The following is an 18,752-nucleotide window of genomic DNA, read 5'->3' on the forward strand; positions in this document are numbered from 1 at the left end:
CATAACGCAGAATGCGTTTCAATGCCTCATAATGAGATTCTCGGAGATCATGCATAAAGAGACACACCTGTTGTACCGCATAGGAAATATCTGGCCTGGTGAAAGTGAGGTACTAAAGAGCACCTGCTAAACTGCGATAAAAAGTAGGATCCCGAAAAGGTGGCTCTGCATCTGCACTAAGTTTGGACTTAGTGTCAACTGGAGTGGCTGCAGGTTTAAAAGAGGTCATCCCTGTACGCTCTAAAATCTCCTGTACATACTTTTCCTGTGAAAGTAGCAAATAAGAAGGTTTTCGGGTTACTGCAATACCCAAAAAATAACTCAGAGGTCCCAAGTTAGACATGGGAAACTTAGTTTGCAATTGAGAGATGATCCATGTGCGCAACCTGTCAGATGAGGTAGCTAAAATAATATCATCAACATATAGGAGCAAATATGCCATATCATCTCCCTGCCGGAAATTAAAGAGAGAGTTGTCACTTTTAGTAATGACAAAACCCAATTTAATAAGAAAATTCGCAAAGCGTTGGTACCCTAGGAGCTTGTTTCAAACCATAGAGAGCCTTGCGGAGCCGACAAACATGAGAGGGAGCCCTCCGATCAATAAAACCCGGAGGTTGATGCATATAAACAGTTTCCTGCAAATCACCATGTAAAAAGGCATTTTTGACATCTAATTGATGTATCGACCACTTTTTAGCCAAAGCTAAACTGAGAACAGTGCGAATAGTGGCTGGTTTAACTACCGGACTGAACGTCTCATCACAATCCACACCAATTTCCCGCGACCTGCCATCACAAGAAGTATTATTATTGGAATAAAAAAAAGGAAGTCTAACATGTTTCCTTATTTGACAAGAATTGCAAAAACTGGAGGTATGCAATTGAGATCTAAAACCTAAGCTCTGATACCATGTTAGATTTGGGGAAAATTGCTCAATTTGGAGTGTGTACCATTGATCAAATATATAGAGTTTACAACGCTAGGCCTAATCACGTTAGGAATCCTAGATACGATAAACATACAAAATATACATTAAATATATCCTAATCTGTGACAAATATTATCCTAAATATAATATCTATCAGTATTCAATATATATTATGTATCAAATAGTGACTTGTGTCAGTGCAACAACATATGTCATATGATAATAATAAAGTAGTATAATAGTAATATATTACTTGTGCTACTTTGATTTAATTGTAAGAGTCCAAGGGATACCTTAATAGGCTAGCAAGTTATTGGTGATGGTGTTACTTGTTTATGTGTTGAATATGTTTAATTTAAGGTTTTAAACCTGTGTATAAGTTTTAAGGGTATGATCTAAGAATATGAAATTCTATAAATTTAAGGGTATGAATTGTGGTTAGGAGATTTGTTGGAGGAGATATAACTAAAAACTAAGGCATAAAGTATATTTTCTTCCTTTTGAATTTTATTTCGTCTTTGTTAACTCCTTTAAGTAATTGACTTTAATTTTTTACCTCCAAAACTTTGATTAGAGATCATATAACGCAACTCTAATAGTCTTTAAAAGAGAATACAAAAAGATTTATATGAATCTTGCTCTCATTCATGTGTTCTTAGAAGTACCATTATTAAATTAGCTATTTTCTAGGCATTTAATGCACATTTTATTTAGTCACTCGGCTCGGTGACCTCAAAGCCACATGATGAAACTCTTACCAACTATACCAAGTACTATTTGTTTACTTCTATGCACATAATTGATAATAAGTGAACAAAATATTAGAGATAATTGAAAAATATGTTTCTAAATTAGGGACAAAATCAAAAATCCGTCTCTAAATTAGAGACCGAATTGAAATTCGCCTCTATAGCAACAAATAATAAGAAGAGTGTCTCTAAATAATACTATACGGAATAGCTAAAATTGACCTACATATAAATTAACAATAAACTGTAACACAACTTGTTTTCAATGGCAAAAATTAGAATTTGATGTTATTATAGTAACAAATAATAAGAAGAGTATCTCCAATGGCAACAAATAAAAATATCGTGTCATTAACTGACATTGGTAAATGGCAACAAATAAAAAATATGTTATCATCTATCAACAATAGTTTAGACGACTTGATCTAATGACAACAATTCAAAAATTCACTGCCTTTGTTTCTAAATCAATACAAATAAAATATCAGTTTTCATAGTTTGTTGCCATAAACTATGGCAAAAAGACAAAAACATGATGCCATCGAGTAACAACTAGTAAGACAATTTGTTTTAAATAGCAACAAATAAAAAAAAATGTAGCTATTAATTATTAAAAACCTAAAGCATAAAATATTGCTTTTAATTAGGCAATGAAAAAAATTATTTTCGTTGCTATTTAACAACTTTTTAAAAATTTGCCAAACTTAGTTGCTAAAAAGCTTTAGTTTTTTTTCGAGAAGCAACCCCAATTTTTATTTATTTATTTATTTATCTTTTTCGAGTAAGTTAAATAGAACAAAGTTTTTGTCAAAACTAAATAAATGATAAATTTAATAGGAAATGGAATACACCATTTATATGATACAGATGTACACTTGCATTAACGTATATTCATTTCAATTGATTTTAACTTATGAGGATTATTCTTATCATATAACTAATATATAAAAGCTAAACTTTTAGCCAGGCCACGAGACAACGACACTTAGCATCTCAACTTTTCACCAAGTGTCGCGCCACGTATACATGGTAGAGGAATAACCGGATGTTGGACAATCACCCTAAACCAAACAATATTTCTACCTAAACTAACCTAAGATAAGTCTAGAGTAAGTAGAGGATCGTATCCACATGGAATGGGTAAAGATTATCGAGAGTATGAAACGGTTGTAAGCTAATTCGGTCACAAATTGGGTTTTGATTAGTTAACTTCTATATAGAAGAACGCTAGGGAAAATGGGATTCAACACCAACCAAACCAAATAATCAATAGCAAGAATAATCCATGAGCATACATGGGTGATAGAACAAGAACTTAACATCGTCTTCTTTCAAAGTCATAATATAAGTATTCCCTAGATCAAACACTAACATGACAAGGATTAAGTCTCAAGGATAAGAAGTGGGTTTCTAGCTCGAGTTTGTTTCTTGATCGTTGCAAACTAGAATGAAGCACAAAAAATTGGGATTTCTCACCTAATTACCACCTTAAAGCATCCTATTCAATGAAACCAAACATCCATAATCATAAAAGTAGTATAATCTAATTGCACAAGAAAGGACTAATCCTTAAACCCCATCTTTCGATGCAAGTAGAATAATGAACGCATGAGCATAAAGTGGCCACCAAAATACACATGCAACAATAAATTCAAGCACAAACAACTATCAATCCAAAGTAGAACATGAATAAATCCAAGTCAATTGACCATGGCTTGGTTCAGTTTTCACCCAAAACCTAACTAAGGAACTACTCATTATTAAACATGGTGGAAAACAAACTAACAATTAAATCTGGGGTTATCATGAATTCAAGTAAGCTAGGAGAGAGATAAAACAAGGACGGATTGAACATGCAAGAAAAATTAACAAAGATTAAGCAAGAACTAAGATTAATCAAAGATAAAATAAGAAAATTAAACAACAAAGGAGAGAGAACGAGATTACTAATTGATGCTTCAAAGTTGAGAATAATTGTTGTTGAAATTGATAGAACAAACTTCAAATAATTCTTACAAATTGAGTTTTTGAGAATCTAAACTAAGGGAGATGAAAAATATGCACTAACTAAGAGAATGAGCCTAAGGGAGTTAAGAGAGAAGAAGATCCATACAAATGAGCTCAATGGAGGTATTTATAAAACCCCCAAATAAAAAGGACGGAGAAAACAATAATCGGCTCGACTGCAGGCTTGCACGGACGTGCCAAGGTCGGCACAGACATGCATCCTAAGTTTCACAAACATGCCACCCTGTACACGGCTAGGGGTGTCCATTCGGACTTTGGATTGGACTGAAGCCTAGTCCAATCCAATCCGAAATATATTTGGACTCTCATTTTATAGTTCAAATCCAAATCCAAAGTTTTCAAAATTCAATCCAATCCAATCCAAATTAAAACCTCATAATCCGAATCCAGTCCGATCCAATCTAAATTAATAATAAAAAGAATTTCCCTAAGAAATTCATAAGAATCATAACTCCAATAAACAAAACAAATTCGAATTAATAACAATAAAAAAAATTTCCTAAGAAATTCATAATGGGCGGGTATTGGGTTTGTTATATGGGTTCAGGTTTATTATTATTATTATTATTATTATTATTATTATTATTATTATTATTATTATTATTCTTATTATTATTATATATAATTCTGGACTATTTGGACTGGATTGGACTTAAAAAATTTGAGTCCAAATCCAATCCGAAAATCCGAATTTCAAAATTTTTGAGTCCAAATCTAATCCAAATTAAAAAAAAAAAGTCCAATCCTAATAGCTTATTTGGACTGGATTAAATTGGATTTTGAATTGGAGTTTGAATAATGGACACCCCTATTCACAGCCGTGCAGAACCTGAGAAATAAGATCAGTAGCTACTATTTCGAATTGTGCACTTTGCACGGGCGTGCTAGGAGTGACACGGACGTGCCAGGTTCTTCCGCACGGACGTGCTAAATGTTGCATGACCGTGCAGGACTTGGGAAAGCAGGCTAGTAGCTACTGTTTTGATCTAAGGCACCCTGCACGGACGTGCAGGGTTAGTTGGGCACGGGCGTGCCAAGGTTCTACATGGATGTGCTTGACTTTGCACGACCATGCAGACCTGGGTAGTACCAGCTATCAGTCCGGAACACCCCTGCACAGACGTGCAGGAGTTAGCACGGCCGTGCACGGTCTTCTTGACCTTGATTTCCCTTCTTTCTTTAATCTTGCTTCTTCTTCTTCTTCATTTTTGCTTCATTTCTTTTCCTCTTTGTTTAAAATCCCTTGCATACTTCCCGAGATGCTTCGTAGTTTGATCTTTGGACCTAAAATGTCATCAAAAACAATAACAACCCGTGAAGCACGTAATACACGAAAAATGCATAAAAATAGAGTGAAAAATAAAAAAAGGCATCGATTCCTCACATATTCAACGTTAAAAACCACTATATAATTTTACAAAATAAAAAGCTATCAATACAATAATTAATAATTAGTATGACATGCAGGATGAAAATATTACATAGATTTAGATAGATTTGTAAGATTAAAAAAAGATATTAGTTTAGAGTTTTACATTCAATAAAATTTAGATAGATTTTTAGGATAAAATTATTGATCTAGAGTTTTATCTTCAATAAACTTCCAATATTTTAAATGTTATATGTCGTCGTATCTATAGAAAACACCACTAAATTATAAAGGTCGTCCAACACTATCAAATAGAATTTGATTCGAAAGTTTCATAACACTAAGATTTTTGATGCTTTTTAACTTCTTTCGTTGTTATTAAGCTGAATTCTACTTCCTTCGAACTCTATATAATAAACTTCAGAAGTCTTGATAGGTTAATATTTATCATTAATTATAGTAAATTACAAATATAGTTAGTGGCACTAATTAATCACTAATATCTATACCTATTGTAACACTTTTCACATATTAAAAAAAGGAAAAATTGTCAGGAATAAAACGGCCTTCGGTCTTTCAAAAATAAAACAACTTTTTGATTATTCCGGAATAAAACGACCTTTGACATGGATCTGCTCTAAATAGGACGTAACCGGTTGGTAACCTATTTGGTAGGTTAATTTTGATACGTGTCATCATGTGATTGACTAATTTTTTTTTTTTTTTTACATTTTATTTTTTTTGGGAAAAACTTATTCTTATAAAAAAAAATTATTAAAAAACAAATCATCATCCCCAATTCCCCACTGCATTACCGCCCAGCCACCACCAACTGGAACGGTGGAACCCCTCATCTCTACCAACCACCGGCACCAAAATCCACCTACGGCTTCAGCGAATTCAACCCTGCCCCCACCATTCTGGCCGAAACCCCCACCTTAGCCTTCCACCGCGAGCTTGAAACGACAAAACCTCTAATCCTCAACGAACGCCCAACAACAGCATCAACATACCAAACCACCAATCGCACCTCCATCACCGACAACATACAACAGCCGCCCAAATATAATTATTTTGCAAATATACCTATTTGTTGACCATTAATAATGGGTTGAAGATTGAAATAATATAAAAATCATCATACTACTAAAACTATAAAAAGTACACCATTGTTTTCACATACATTGTTTGTTTGTTTGTTTTTTTTTTAGATACGGAGTTTGTTTCTATAATATTCATTATCACATAAATTAATTGTATCTAATCTTAAATCAAAAGAGATAATGTCTTTTCATAAAATATGATTTGTGTTGATATAGGTGAAATGTTGGTAATTGGGACAAAAAGTTTATCTTAAAATTTTAAAAACAACCCGGCATTGCACGGGCACAAACTAGTTTTTTTTTTAACTCTTATATTAGCGGTAAAATATATTTGGATAATACTTATTAACGTATCTTTATGGTAAAAAATCCATGCTAATTTTTTCTAAAACTCATCTTAATTATCCAAAAATATAAGTACTGATAAAGTTTTTTTTAGGGTTGGTGAATGCACAACGAAAGCAAATTAAAGACATTAAGATTGACAGGTATATATAAAGGCAAGATAAGTAATAAAGACATAAACACTTAATAATTAACATAAGAAAAATCATCAAATAAACCACGAACGACCTATGTATATATATATAATTAAAGATGGTGCTTAGATTAAATAGCCGGAAGATTCCAGAATTGAACCTCCTTCATTATTTTTGTAGTCATAATATTCTAGAGGTTCATAAACCATTTTTCTAGTTGCTTCCACTGACAAGAATTCTTTAAAACATTAAGTAGATAATTCTAGAGAAATCATGAGCAAGTACTAACCTTACTTGATTTTTATGGAAACTTTTACTAGAATATGCACAAATGCTCCCTAATGGGCCAATAAAATTTGGGCCACACTGACAAGTTTAATTAGGTCTGATGGATTCAGATTAATTTAGATAATGTTAAGTTCAAATAAGTGAAAAAACATGTTGAATAGAAGACACTACACTTCTTATGACTTAAACGTATTAGATAATAACTTGTTGTTTGGTTAACAATTGTAATTTATTTGAAAAGTACTGTTAAAAAGCCGAGTGTAGTATTTATAGTTTATTAGTTTAGGGGTCTAACTTTTTGGTCTAATTTTTTTTATCTAAGGTTAACGATGAGTTAAATTAAGGTTAACTCACCAGAACTTCTTACCTAGACCCAAAACACTAAGGTTAACTCACCAGAACTTGTTACCTAGACCCAAAACACAAAGTAATAAAAAGTTGAACCCCAAGCACACTACAAAAATAACGTGTTTTTGCGACCGCCACAACCGGTCGCAAATATGGGGAAAAACGGTCGCAATTAAAAATTGGACGGTCGCAAGACGCCGGTCGTTATTTTGATGGTCGCAAAAAAACAAATTTGCAACATTATGGCGGTCGCAATTATTTTTGCGACCGTTTTTTGTATTTTCAACGACAGGTTAATTAGCTGTCGCAATTTAATAAATTTGCGACAGGTTTCTGACGGTCGCAAATTTCATATATTTGCGACGGGTGATAGACGGTCGCAATTTTTTGTATTTGCGACCGGTGCTTGACGGTCGCAATTTTTGGTATTGCGACAGGCTTGTGACGGTCGCAATATTTAGTGCTTGCGACAGGCATATGACGGTCGCAATGTTTGGTATTTGCGACTGGGGACTGACGGTCGCAATTTTTGGTTTTTGCGACTGGCAATTGACGGTCGCAATGTTTGGTATTTGCGACTGGCGAATGACGGTCGCAATTATAGGGAAGCTTAAGCTATAATCTGTTATTATTACCATCAAAAATCATAATTTTAATACCATTTGATTTTGCGTTGCCATCCTAACCTGAACCTATAACCTGGTTTTATATTTCATAAATTTAAAAATAATTAAATTAAAACGCATAATTCATACTAATAAGTCCAACTTTGAACAATATTTACAATAACAATGCTCAAGTTAATAATAATAGTAATTAGTTAGTAATAGTTTTATAAGGTAAACTAAAAACTAAGTTAGGCCTATATGAATTAGTAATGGCCTATGTTCTTTCAAAAATAGATTAGGCCAATATGCACAATATAATACTACGTTAAGGACTATGTTCCCCCCCAAAAAAAGCTAAGGCCTATATCCCCAAAAAAAAGCTAAGGCCTATATGAACAATACTAAACTAAGAGCTATATGAACAAATAAACTACGACACTGGAGCCTGTTGACCTACCCCACCACCACTCATGTCCGGGTCATCTTCCCTACGAAGCTGAAATGAAGGACCACCTGAACAGTTAGAGAACAAGTTCTGCAACATCGTCTCCATCATTCGCTTACTCTCAATTGCCGCCTCCTCCCGCTCCTTCTTCAATGCTTCCTGCAACTGCGTAGCAAACTGTGCCTCCATCTGTGTTTGCATCTGCACTTTCGCCTCCTCTATTCGCTCGGCAACCTCGGCTTGCACCCGTTCCTCCAACTGTGAAGCTATAGAAGGATTGTACGATTGTGAGCTTCTCTCAGAAGAGGGGCTGTAAAACAAACTAGCGCTTGCACCTAGGCCCTTCACTACACCCTTTTTCCTACCACCAACAACCTCCCAGTATAGCTGGTTAGGGTCCGTTTGTGACCCTTGAGTGGAAGACTCGTCAAGCTTCTTTTGGTAGGCATCCTGTAATCAAGAAAAATCATATTCAACATATTAAACATGTTTATAGGTTCAAATTGCAGAAAGCATACCATAGGCTGGGAAATCACTTATAGTCCACAAGATTGCTGCACGCAAATTGAAGTTTCTCCTTTGTGAAATGTCATAAGTTGTTGCACCAACGTCCCACAGTTGTTTCAATTCTTCAATTAACGGTTGCATATACACATCCAAGTTCACCTTCGGATTTTTAGGACCAGGAACGAGCAAAGAAAGGAACATAAATGGTTTTTTCATGCACATCGATGGAGGCAAGTTATAAGGGGTCAGAATGACGGGCCAACATGAGTACTGACCCCCAAACTTGCCATTAGGAGCAAACCCATCAAAACACATACCAAGTCTTACATTTATAGGTTTAGATGCAAAATCGGGGAAGGATCTATCCAAGTGCTTCCAAGCTTCACTATCACTAGGATGCGCCATTGTGCCTTGGACTCTAGGATTTTTGGAATGCCAGGTCATTTCCTCCGCAACTTTCTTTGTTGCAAACAACCGTTGTAGCCTTGGAGTGATGGGAAAATAGATGAGTTCTTTTATGGGAACCAATGACCCCTTTGAAGTCCTCTTGTATCTGTCCCTATCGCACACTCTGCACTTATCCAACTCAGCATCAGCTTTCCAAAATAACATACAACCCTTTGGGCATGCGTGAATCTTCTCATGCGGAAGCTCAAGTCCATTAAGGATCTTCTTTGTATCGTAGAATGTTTTTCCCATCTTATTATTGTTGGGAATTGCTTCATTTAGTAATGATGCAAACCCATCAACACACCTATGGGGCAAATTGAATTCCGATTTCAAAGATACAATTCGAGATGCCATTTCTAGCACAGACATGGAGCTACCTTCGTACAGTGGTTGCTCGGCAGCCATTAAAAGCTCTTGAAATGCTTTTGCTTGAGCATTTGGCTCTTCCTCGGAACCACTAGTACTATCGTCACCCGATGGTTCATGATTACTCCCAAGAGCATCGAGAACCATCTCACGGTACGTATTTGGTTGCTCTACACTTGATGTAGGAAACCCTTCACCATGAGAAACCCAGTCATAGTAATCAGGTATAAACCCCTTTTTGAACAAATGGAGTTTTACTGTGTTTGCATCATGAAGACGTCTATTCTTACATAACAGACAAGGGCATCTTACTTCATCTACGCCCGGGCTCTCAGGATGAGCTTCACAGAACCGTATGAATTGTTCAACACCATCCACAAACTCTTGCCTAAGTTTACGGGTATTACGGCCATCGTATCTATCATACATCCACCAACGCTCTTTCCTTTTCATGGTTACAAAATCTACAACACTATGAAAAACAAATCACATTAATCATACACACTGAACTTGTATTCATTATCATAATGGCATAAGATACAATTAGAATCGAAATGATATCCAAAGGTCCTTATCATGACTTGAACGGGAAAGTTGATGTTATAAATATTATTCTTTATTAAGAGATTTAACCATATATATGTCGATTTCACAAGCTTTCAACTTTTTACTCATCAAAATTATCACAAACCCCTCATATAAACACATATATTTTTAAAATAATTAATAATAATTAAAAAAAAAAGCCATGGAAATTAATAATACATTTGTCCCCACTTCACATTTCTCCATTTTAAACAAGGATTATCATCATGTAAATAATTTCGATAAGCTAAAACAATTCTATAAGAATCCTTTTTTTAAACGGAAACATAAATTAGCTAACACATGAGTTCATACCAACAAAATGTCTATTTCAATCAAAATACATCCAAATATACTTAAATTTTTTACCCACTACATACATTTATATGTGAAAATGCGGGAAACTAATTTAAATGGCCAAGGTACTTTAGAGTTTTACAATTGAAAATGTACAAAACCATCCACCAATTTTGAATGGAGAAAACTAATTTAAATGCTGAAAACTAATTGAAATGGCCAATGTAATTTTACATGTGAAAATACACAAAACCATCCACTAAATTCAGAGTTTTGGCATAAATTAACTAAATTTCAAAAAAAAAAAAAAAAAAAAAAAAAAAAAAAAAAATCAGCCACTTACCTGAGTTTAATGGACGGAAAACGGAGGAGGGTAGGATAGAAGAGGAAACCGGCGACGATAGGCCTGCGAAGGAGTTGATTTGTGACCCAAATTTAGGGTTTTTGCCCAAATCAACTAAATTAAAAAAAACCAAATTGCATGAATTACCTGGAGTACGGTGGACAGCTAACGGAGGAGGCTAAGACAGAAGAGGACACCGGCGACGGTAGGCCTGCGAAGGAGAAATTTTTTACCCAAATTTTAGGGTTTTCCACTACAACACAATTCACACATACATATCAAATTACATGAGTACAAAGACTAAAATCACATTACACACACATATTATCAAGTTAATTCCTATGAGCACAAAAAAAAACGTAAATTTACACTACATACTTGTGATAGTCCATATGGTATGCACAACAGTCTACAATTACTCATCAGTAGATTATCACATATTCACATAAATGTAGAAAGATGCCAAGTATGGATATTTCAATAGTGATATCCACGTACTTGTCCCAACATCACAAATTAAAGCAATCAGAATCAGGAGGATTGCAAGTCTCATTTTTTTTTTCCAGCTTTTCCAGAATAGTAGAAAACAGAACCAAAATTTTCTAGAACTATACAGCTTGCTGGAAGTTCAGAATAGTATGCTTGTCACTAGTCAGCATCTTAGAATTCCCAGCATCTTAGAAGTTCGAAAAGGTTTTGTTAGAATTGTGAGGCATCATTCTGTTTTAGTAAACGTCTGATAGTCAGATTGAATACTAACACAAGCATGCCTGATCAATTGAATTGCAACTAACATAACACACATTTACAAATTCCAATCATACAAAACATACATTTGATATTTACAAACAAACAAATTTGGATTTAAATTAACATAAAACACAAGAAAAGCTTTAAAAAAAAAAAAAAAAAAAAAAGAAACCTGAAACAAACCCAGAGTGATTCCAACCAGCAGAAACATGAGAAATGTTGAAATTTGTCAATGAATCCACAAGCTTAGGGTACAAGCAATTAGGGAAATAACGACTTAGGGTACCCAAATTAAACTGAAATTCAAAAAAAAAAAAATTTACATCGACTTACCTGAGTACCGCCGTCGGAAAACAAAGGAGGGAAGAGCAGGAGGGGAATCCGGCGACGGTGGGCCTGCGTGGTGTTGATTTGCGACCCTAAGTTAGGGTTTTCGCACAAAATAACGACCCTAATAAAATCTAAAGAAAAAAAAACAAAATTAAAATGACATACCTGTGTAGCGTCGACGGCCGGAGTCAAGTCACCGATGGGAGCACCTTCGGAGCAGCGACGACGGCTTCAGTTCGGTTTTCGAACTAATTGAGACCCAAAGTTAGGGTTTTCGAACTAATTAACTAAACTAATAAAATCAAAAACAAAAAAAAAAAAAAAATAGAACGGCATACCTGTAGCGTCGGTGGCCGGAGTAAGGTGGTCAGTGAGAACGACGGCGGAGCAGCGACCGTGTTCTCCCTCTTCCCCCTTCTTCTCTACTTCAAACTTCCCCTTAGAAAATAAGAAAGCCCGACTTTCTTTTAGTTTAGGATTCAGCGAAACAAAACAAAAAAAAAAAAAATTAAAATGTTACGACCGTCTCTACGACTGTTTAGAATGGTCGTAATTATTTTGAAAAAAAAAATAAATTCTAATAATATTAACGACCGTTACAACGGTCGCAATTTAATAAAAAACGGTCGCAATTAATTAAAATTACGACAGGCTAATAAACGGTCGCAAATAATATTTATTGCGACCGTTTTTTGGCCAGTCGCAAGAAAACAGTCGTAATATCCCCGAATTTTAGTAGTGGCACAATATGTATCAAAAAGTTAGACCCCAAGTACAATATGTATCAAAAAGTTGGACCCCAAGTCATTTGTAATCTTAACTCAATGTTTAGGTGACACCAAATGATAGAATTCCCTCCACTATTTTTTATTCTACAAATTCACTTTCTCTAAAGTACTCTACATAATATCTTAAATCTTCGTAAATATAATTACTTTGCTGATATTACATCACAATAATAATTATGATCAGTAATAATTATAAAAACTTGATATTTTGAAAATATTTTTTGATGAATCTAATTGGCTTCATTGTCATACAATAATAATGTGTTATGATTTTAAAACCACAAAACGGTTTTTTTTTTTTTTTTTAGGAAAAAAAAAAATTCCCGACTACAAAAATATGTAGCTGGTAAAATCACAAAAAATAAATAAGTCGTAGTACATAATTGGATAGAGAAGCCATAATATGTGAGTAATGTGACTAAGGGCCTGTTCTCTTACGTTGAAATTCAGTTCAGTTCAGTTCAGCTCAATTCAGTTCAGTTCAGTTCAGCTCCTAATTTCCTTCTCTTATAAAATATTCATTTCAGTTCAGTTCAGTTCAGTTCAGCTGAGTTCAGTTCAGTTCAGTTCAGCTGAGTTCAGTTCAGTTCAGTTCAGTTCAGTTCAGTTCAGTCGAGTTCAGTCAATGAGAACAGGCCCTAAATGCCTTGTACAATATAATATGATTTTTTGTGGGATAAACAGAGCCACAAAGACAAATAATATAGTTATAATTTGATCCCAAGTCTTAAATACAAAACGAACCTCAATTTTTTAGGTACAAAGGGAAAGAAAAAAACAAACAGCAACCACAACACCCAACAAACTAAAACTACCAAACTAGGGAGGTACAAAACGAGGAGTAGTAACTCCCCTTGCATCCTCCATTAAAATCCTACCAAAATCAACAGAAATAAAAGAAACAAGTTTAAGTCTAGTGTCTTGAGAGACTCCGCGGTTGGTCAAGCAATCCGCCGCGCGATTTCCTTCTATATATGTGTGTCACTTTCACCTCCCAACTTGAGTCCCTTTAGGCTTTAGCTGCTCCATCACAATTGAGAGCATACCACCCAACATCCGGAGCATGCCAAGTTATATTGGCTTCCTGATGAGTCTGCACTCTGCAAGCTACGAATCACTCTAACTCGAATGAATGCTCCAATATCTACAGGGATATTATTCCCTCTATTGTGATTTGAATCATTCAATGATATAAAAATTAGGTGATACAAAAAAAAAAAAAAAAAAAAAAAAAAAAAAAAAAAAAAAAAAAAAAAAAAAAACTCTAGCTACTTTACGCGGATAATTTACATTTAATCTAGATGAGTACAATTTGATGACCAATTACGTCGTTTAATTATCCTACAAAAACTTAAGGATAGTGTTGTCTATGCATGTGAAGGTGCATGGCAGTTTCTTAATTAAACATGAACATATACGTACGTAATTTTCAACGCGTCAAGTATTATAAAATTAGCTTCCAAATATGTTGAATTTACACGTAAATGTATACTTAGCTGAGAAGAAAATGAATATCACTCTCCTATATATAGATCACAAAAAATGCACATAGATATAATTGTTTCTCATTTATAATCATAACAAATTAAACTCAATCTTTATATCTTTCAACTTCTCAATCCATCTTTACACTACGAACAACTTGTTATTAGCAACATGACTGGTCTCCACCGTCACAACCATCACAAGGAGGAGGCACCTAAAGACCCGAAGAAGGAAATGAAGCACCATAAACACCTTCAACATCTCGGCCAAGCTACTACCATTGCCGTTGGTGCTTATGCCCTAGTAAGTGTCGCTATCTATTTGCCAATGAGCAATAATGCCCATAATTCTTAGCTAAGTAATTATATTAAGTTAAATTCAATATTTTTTGTGATCAATATAATCTGGTTTTTATAGTTAGGCTTGCTCATTTATATACAATATACCTAAAGACTACATTTTATAATATATTTTAATGATATTCGCTTCATTTATAAATGTAAATTATACATAATAACCCTTTTTATCACCCGGAATATTTGATTTTTTAAGATATTAAACTGCTCTTAATTTTCCAAATTTTTATCAACCTTCAAACTGTATTAATTTAGTTTTTTTTTTTTTTTTATTTATTAAAAAAAATCTTTTCATTGCAACAAATATTACCTATATTGGATTGATGAAATGTTACTTGTATTAATTTACAGAAATTAATGTACTGTGTTTGCCCTTTAAATATATGTATAGCATGAGAAGCATCAAGCTAAAAAAGATATAGAGCATGCCCACAAGCACAAGGTGAGAGAAGGGGTTGCCGCTGCGGTTGCAGTTGGGGCTGCTGGATTTTCATTCCATGAACATCACAAGAAGAAGGAAGCCAAGGAAGAACTTAAGAAACACACGCACAATCAGCATAAACACTAGTGATATATCAAATTAAAAGCTCTAGCTTATGATCACACATATTACATATAGCATATATATATATATCTATTATTAATTATATGGTCATTTGTATAATTCATGTTATAATTTTATTTGATTGATTATGTATTGTAATTTATTTTTATTATATGATTATTTAATTATTAATTTCATTCATTTGCATCATTTGATATAAATTATTACCTTATTAGTTAATTGGTGGTCCGTTTCGGGCTACTATTCTATTCTGCATTATCAACTTTTCGATCTCATTTTATACTTAGCGTCTTCCTTTTTATTAAGTTGACAATTTAACTTCTGCATTATTCATAAACAACAATTTGACTAGATTTTATGAGTTATAACTATGATAAACCATAGTTTTTTTTTTTTTTTTTTTTTAATAAATTTACAATGTTGATAGTTAGAGATATTAATCATTATAATTATGCATTAGCAAAAAGTGTGATGAAGTTAAAGAAAAGTATCAACTAAAAAAAAAAACACAAGGTGGTATTATCTATAGTACAAGAAAATATGGTATTGACGTATAGTAGTATACTATTATTAGTGCTTTGTGCACCTCGCTCTAATTTAATTTGTATGGGGTCCGATCCAAAGGACCATTGGCTCCCAATAGCCGGGTACAGTATTTGTGGCCTGAGTCCCTACTAATTAATTACATCTTGAACTTATTTCTAAGGTCCTCAATTAAGTTGTGTACCTTAAGGCCAGTGTTCAGTTTTTCCCTAATTATTATAGCCATGCATTGCGTGATGGCCTGATAAATATCAAATCTTATTTGATCTGATTCGATTCTAACTATTAGATATATAACTAAACACATTTATATTGAGGAAAGTTCAATCTTGAAAATTTGAATATCTAATCTGAAATATCCAAATGTAATAAAAAGGGATTGGATATCTGTTTTCTTGGATTAAATATCCTTATTTTGATGTTTTCTGTACTAAAATTATACAAGTAATTGGTAACTGTTTAGGGTTTACTCTTAAGACGTTTTTAATTCATTAATCAAATATTTTGTTGATTGCAAATTTAAAAGATTGGTAACAATAATTCCACAAAAAGAAATTGTTGTAGTTTGGAGTAAGGTAGAGCTAGCAAGTGAAATTAAGTGATTGGAAGTTAGGAACAATGTTCCATGGTTGAACTTTGAAGGTCCCTTAATATAGAGATAATTTTCAATAACTAATAAAAATTGACTAACTATTGAATATAGAGCAATTGTGTGAAATCACACTTGTCAATCATTCTTTTAATTGATTATGCTAGAACTTTGGTCATTATTGAGAGGTTTGGCACTTCTGTTTGAAACTTAAATCACCACATAAATGGGAGAAGAGATGTTCAACGTACATTAGAATCGTTATGTATGTTATCATGTCACGAGAACCAAAAAAATAATAAAAAAAAAATAATAAATAAATAAATAAAGTAAAGGGGCCTAAAATATCAAGAACTTGTGCAGTGGCTTTGATTATATTTTGGCAAAGTCTTCAATGAATTACTATACAAAATTATGTGAACAACCAACTTTAAGGTATATAGTTCGGATACATGGATAATTGTAATGTGAAAGGAGGTTTTGGATTACTTTTTGTAAAGAGAAATGATTCAATAATATTTGTGAAACTCATTTAGAGGTAATTATTATTGAAATATTTAAAGAGTATGAATTAAGAGTTACTTCTTATGAGGACATGTCCCACAAAAAAATAGTGAAATTGTCAAATATACAATCTTTTAATCAAACATATACATTTATATAAAATATTTTTTTTTTAAAAAACAAAATCTATGTCCCACAAGTAACTTTCAATAATAAATACGAGTAATAACAATAGTAATATTATTAACACATCACTAATTACAATCAACCGGATATAACCGGTTTGGTGATGATAAGGAACTTAAGATACAAGCCAAACATATCACTCACTTAATTACAACAAACATTATTGAAACTAAGATAATAACATGAGGCTTATCACTTAAATACACCAACAACATAAGTGTTTTAATTTTCTCCCTCCATGACAAAATTATAAAAAGAGTACCAAATAAAAACCATCTTTTTTATTTTTTGTTTTGTTTTTATGGGAAAATTAAAACATTTTTTTTTAAAAAAAGCATAGTATATTAAAGTTTAAAGGGGTTGATTAAAATTAGAAGAAATGGTGCTTCTTTTCCTTGCCCTCCGCCTCTTCGGCCTCTTCTCGGTCCTCCTTAACACCCTTCTTTTGGTGATGCTCATGGAAAGCAAAACCCCCGGACGCAACCGCGCCGACAGCTGCCACTTCTTCAGCTATCCTGTGCTTGTGTGCATTCTCTGGGTCCTTCTTTGCTTGGTGCTTCTCATACTATGATTTTCATCCAAAACAAATATAACAATAATTAATTTGAGCATCAATAATCATATTTTAACTACTAATCATCACATGATAATAGGGAAACATATTTAGTCAAAATTATAACATAATAAATAAATAGACAGCTTTTAATTTTTCCTCTTACATTTAATTTGATCATTGTACTGTTTTGATCACGATGATATAAGGGTTAATAAGTTTAATTATTAATTCAATTAAACATTTAAACTCGGGAAAAAATTGTTTAGGTTGATGCTTTTCTTATAAGAGTGATAATGATTACCAATTTTGATCATAAACTAAAATATGATTTCAAAAAATTCAAAAGTTTAAATAAGTGAAAAATCGAGTAAATATTAATTTTTGTAAGGTGGTGTTATTACTAAAATATTTTTAATTTTTATTAAAGTGAAGTGAACAAAACCTTAATACTTGTATATAATATACACAACCATGATCTTTTATACTATTCATAGTTATTCATAACATATTTATTGAAAATGTTAACCCAAAACAAGTTATTGTAGAAAAAGTGTTAAAAAAAAAATGGGTATAGAAAAAATTACCATAGCATAAGCACCGGAAGCAACAGCACCAAGGCCACCAAGTTGTTCAAGATGCTTATGTTTCTTCTCTTCCTTATCATAATCCCTAGCTGGCTCTTCACTCATCTCATCACTATTCTTGTAGCCACCTTCCTCTCCATACTTCTTCGTCTCACCACCATACTCGCCACCGGTGGTGTTGTCGGATCCATACCGGTTACCCTCAGTGGACCCATACCCACCACCACCAACACCACCGGTACCAGTGTTGTAGTCTGAGGAACCATAGCGGTTGCCTTCTGTCTCACCACCATAGCCACCACCACCTCCAGAGCCATAGCGGTTGCCTTCTGACTCACCATAGCCACCACCACCTCCAGAGCCATAGCGGTTGCCTTCTGTCTCACCATAGCCACCACCACCACCACCAGAGCCATAGTGGTTGCCTTCTGTCTCACCATAGCCTCCAGAGCCATAGCGGTTGCCTTCAGTGGCACCATAGCCGGTGTTTTCGGAACCATAACCACCTCTTTCCATTTTGTTTAAAAGAGTAGCTAGGGAAGTGTAGTAAATTTTAAGGTTGTACTATCACTGAGCTTAATTACTAGGGTTTGGTATATAGAGAGTGTATAATTAGTTG

At 33.7% G+C, this 18,752-nt stretch overlaps 2 protein-coding genes and 1 long non-coding RNA gene across 5 annotated transcripts; 1 reads left to right on the forward strand and 2 right to left on the reverse strand.

The window, feature by feature from the left end:
* Positions 1-8,766: 8,766 nt before the first annotated feature.
* Positions 8,767-12,824, reverse strand: LOC145585172 (uncharacterized). Of its 3 annotated transcripts, none has more exons than XM_081641902.1 (6): positions 12,143-12,824; positions 11,981-12,043; positions 11,045-11,108; positions 10,898-10,960; positions 9,684-10,144; positions 8,767-8,799 (listed from the first exon to the last, which is right to left on the reverse strand). In XM_081641902.1, the coding sequence occupies exons 5-6, from the start codon at positions 10,123-10,125 to the stop codon at positions 8,777-8,779; spliced, it is 465 nt and encodes a 154-aa protein (XP_081498028.1). In that variant the 5' UTR covers positions 10,126-10,144; positions 10,898-10,960; positions 11,045-11,108; positions 11,981-12,043; positions 12,143-12,824; the 3' UTR covers positions 8,767-8,776. The 3 variants fall into 3 exon arrangements, with proteins under 3 accessions (XP_081498028.1, XP_081498029.1, XP_081498030.1); XM_081641903.1 differs by having other exon boundaries at positions 11,981-12,066; XM_081641904.1 differs by lacking the exons at positions 10,898-10,960; positions 11,045-11,108; positions 11,981-12,043; positions 12,143-12,824 and having other exon boundaries at positions 9,684-10,199.
* Positions 12,825-14,341: 1,517 nt separating this feature from the next.
* Positions 14,342-15,347, forward strand: LOC145585173 (uncharacterized). The gene is made up of 2 exons (XR_014100579.1): positions 14,342-14,553; positions 14,998-15,347. It is a non-coding gene; the product is annotated as an uncharacterized LOC145585173 (long non-coding RNA).
* Positions 15,348-17,024: 1,677 nt separating this feature from the next.
* Positions 17,025-18,752, reverse strand: LOC145586415 (uncharacterized). Its single transcript, XM_081643252.1, has 2 exons — positions 18,134-18,752; positions 17,025-17,558 (listed from the first exon to the last, which is right to left on the reverse strand). The coding sequence occupies exons 1-2, from the start codon at positions 18,647-18,649 to the stop codon at positions 17,364-17,366; spliced, it is 711 nt and encodes a 236-aa protein (XP_081499378.1). The 5' UTR covers positions 18,650-18,752; the 3' UTR covers positions 17,025-17,363.

This window comes from Chenopodium album, chromosome 16, assembly GCF_948465745.1.
Source record: "Chenopodium album chromosome 16, dcCheAlbu1.1, whole genome shotgun sequence".
NCBI classification, from domain to species: domain Eukaryota; kingdom Viridiplantae; phylum Streptophyta; class Magnoliopsida; order Caryophyllales; family Amaranthaceae; genus Chenopodium; species Chenopodium album.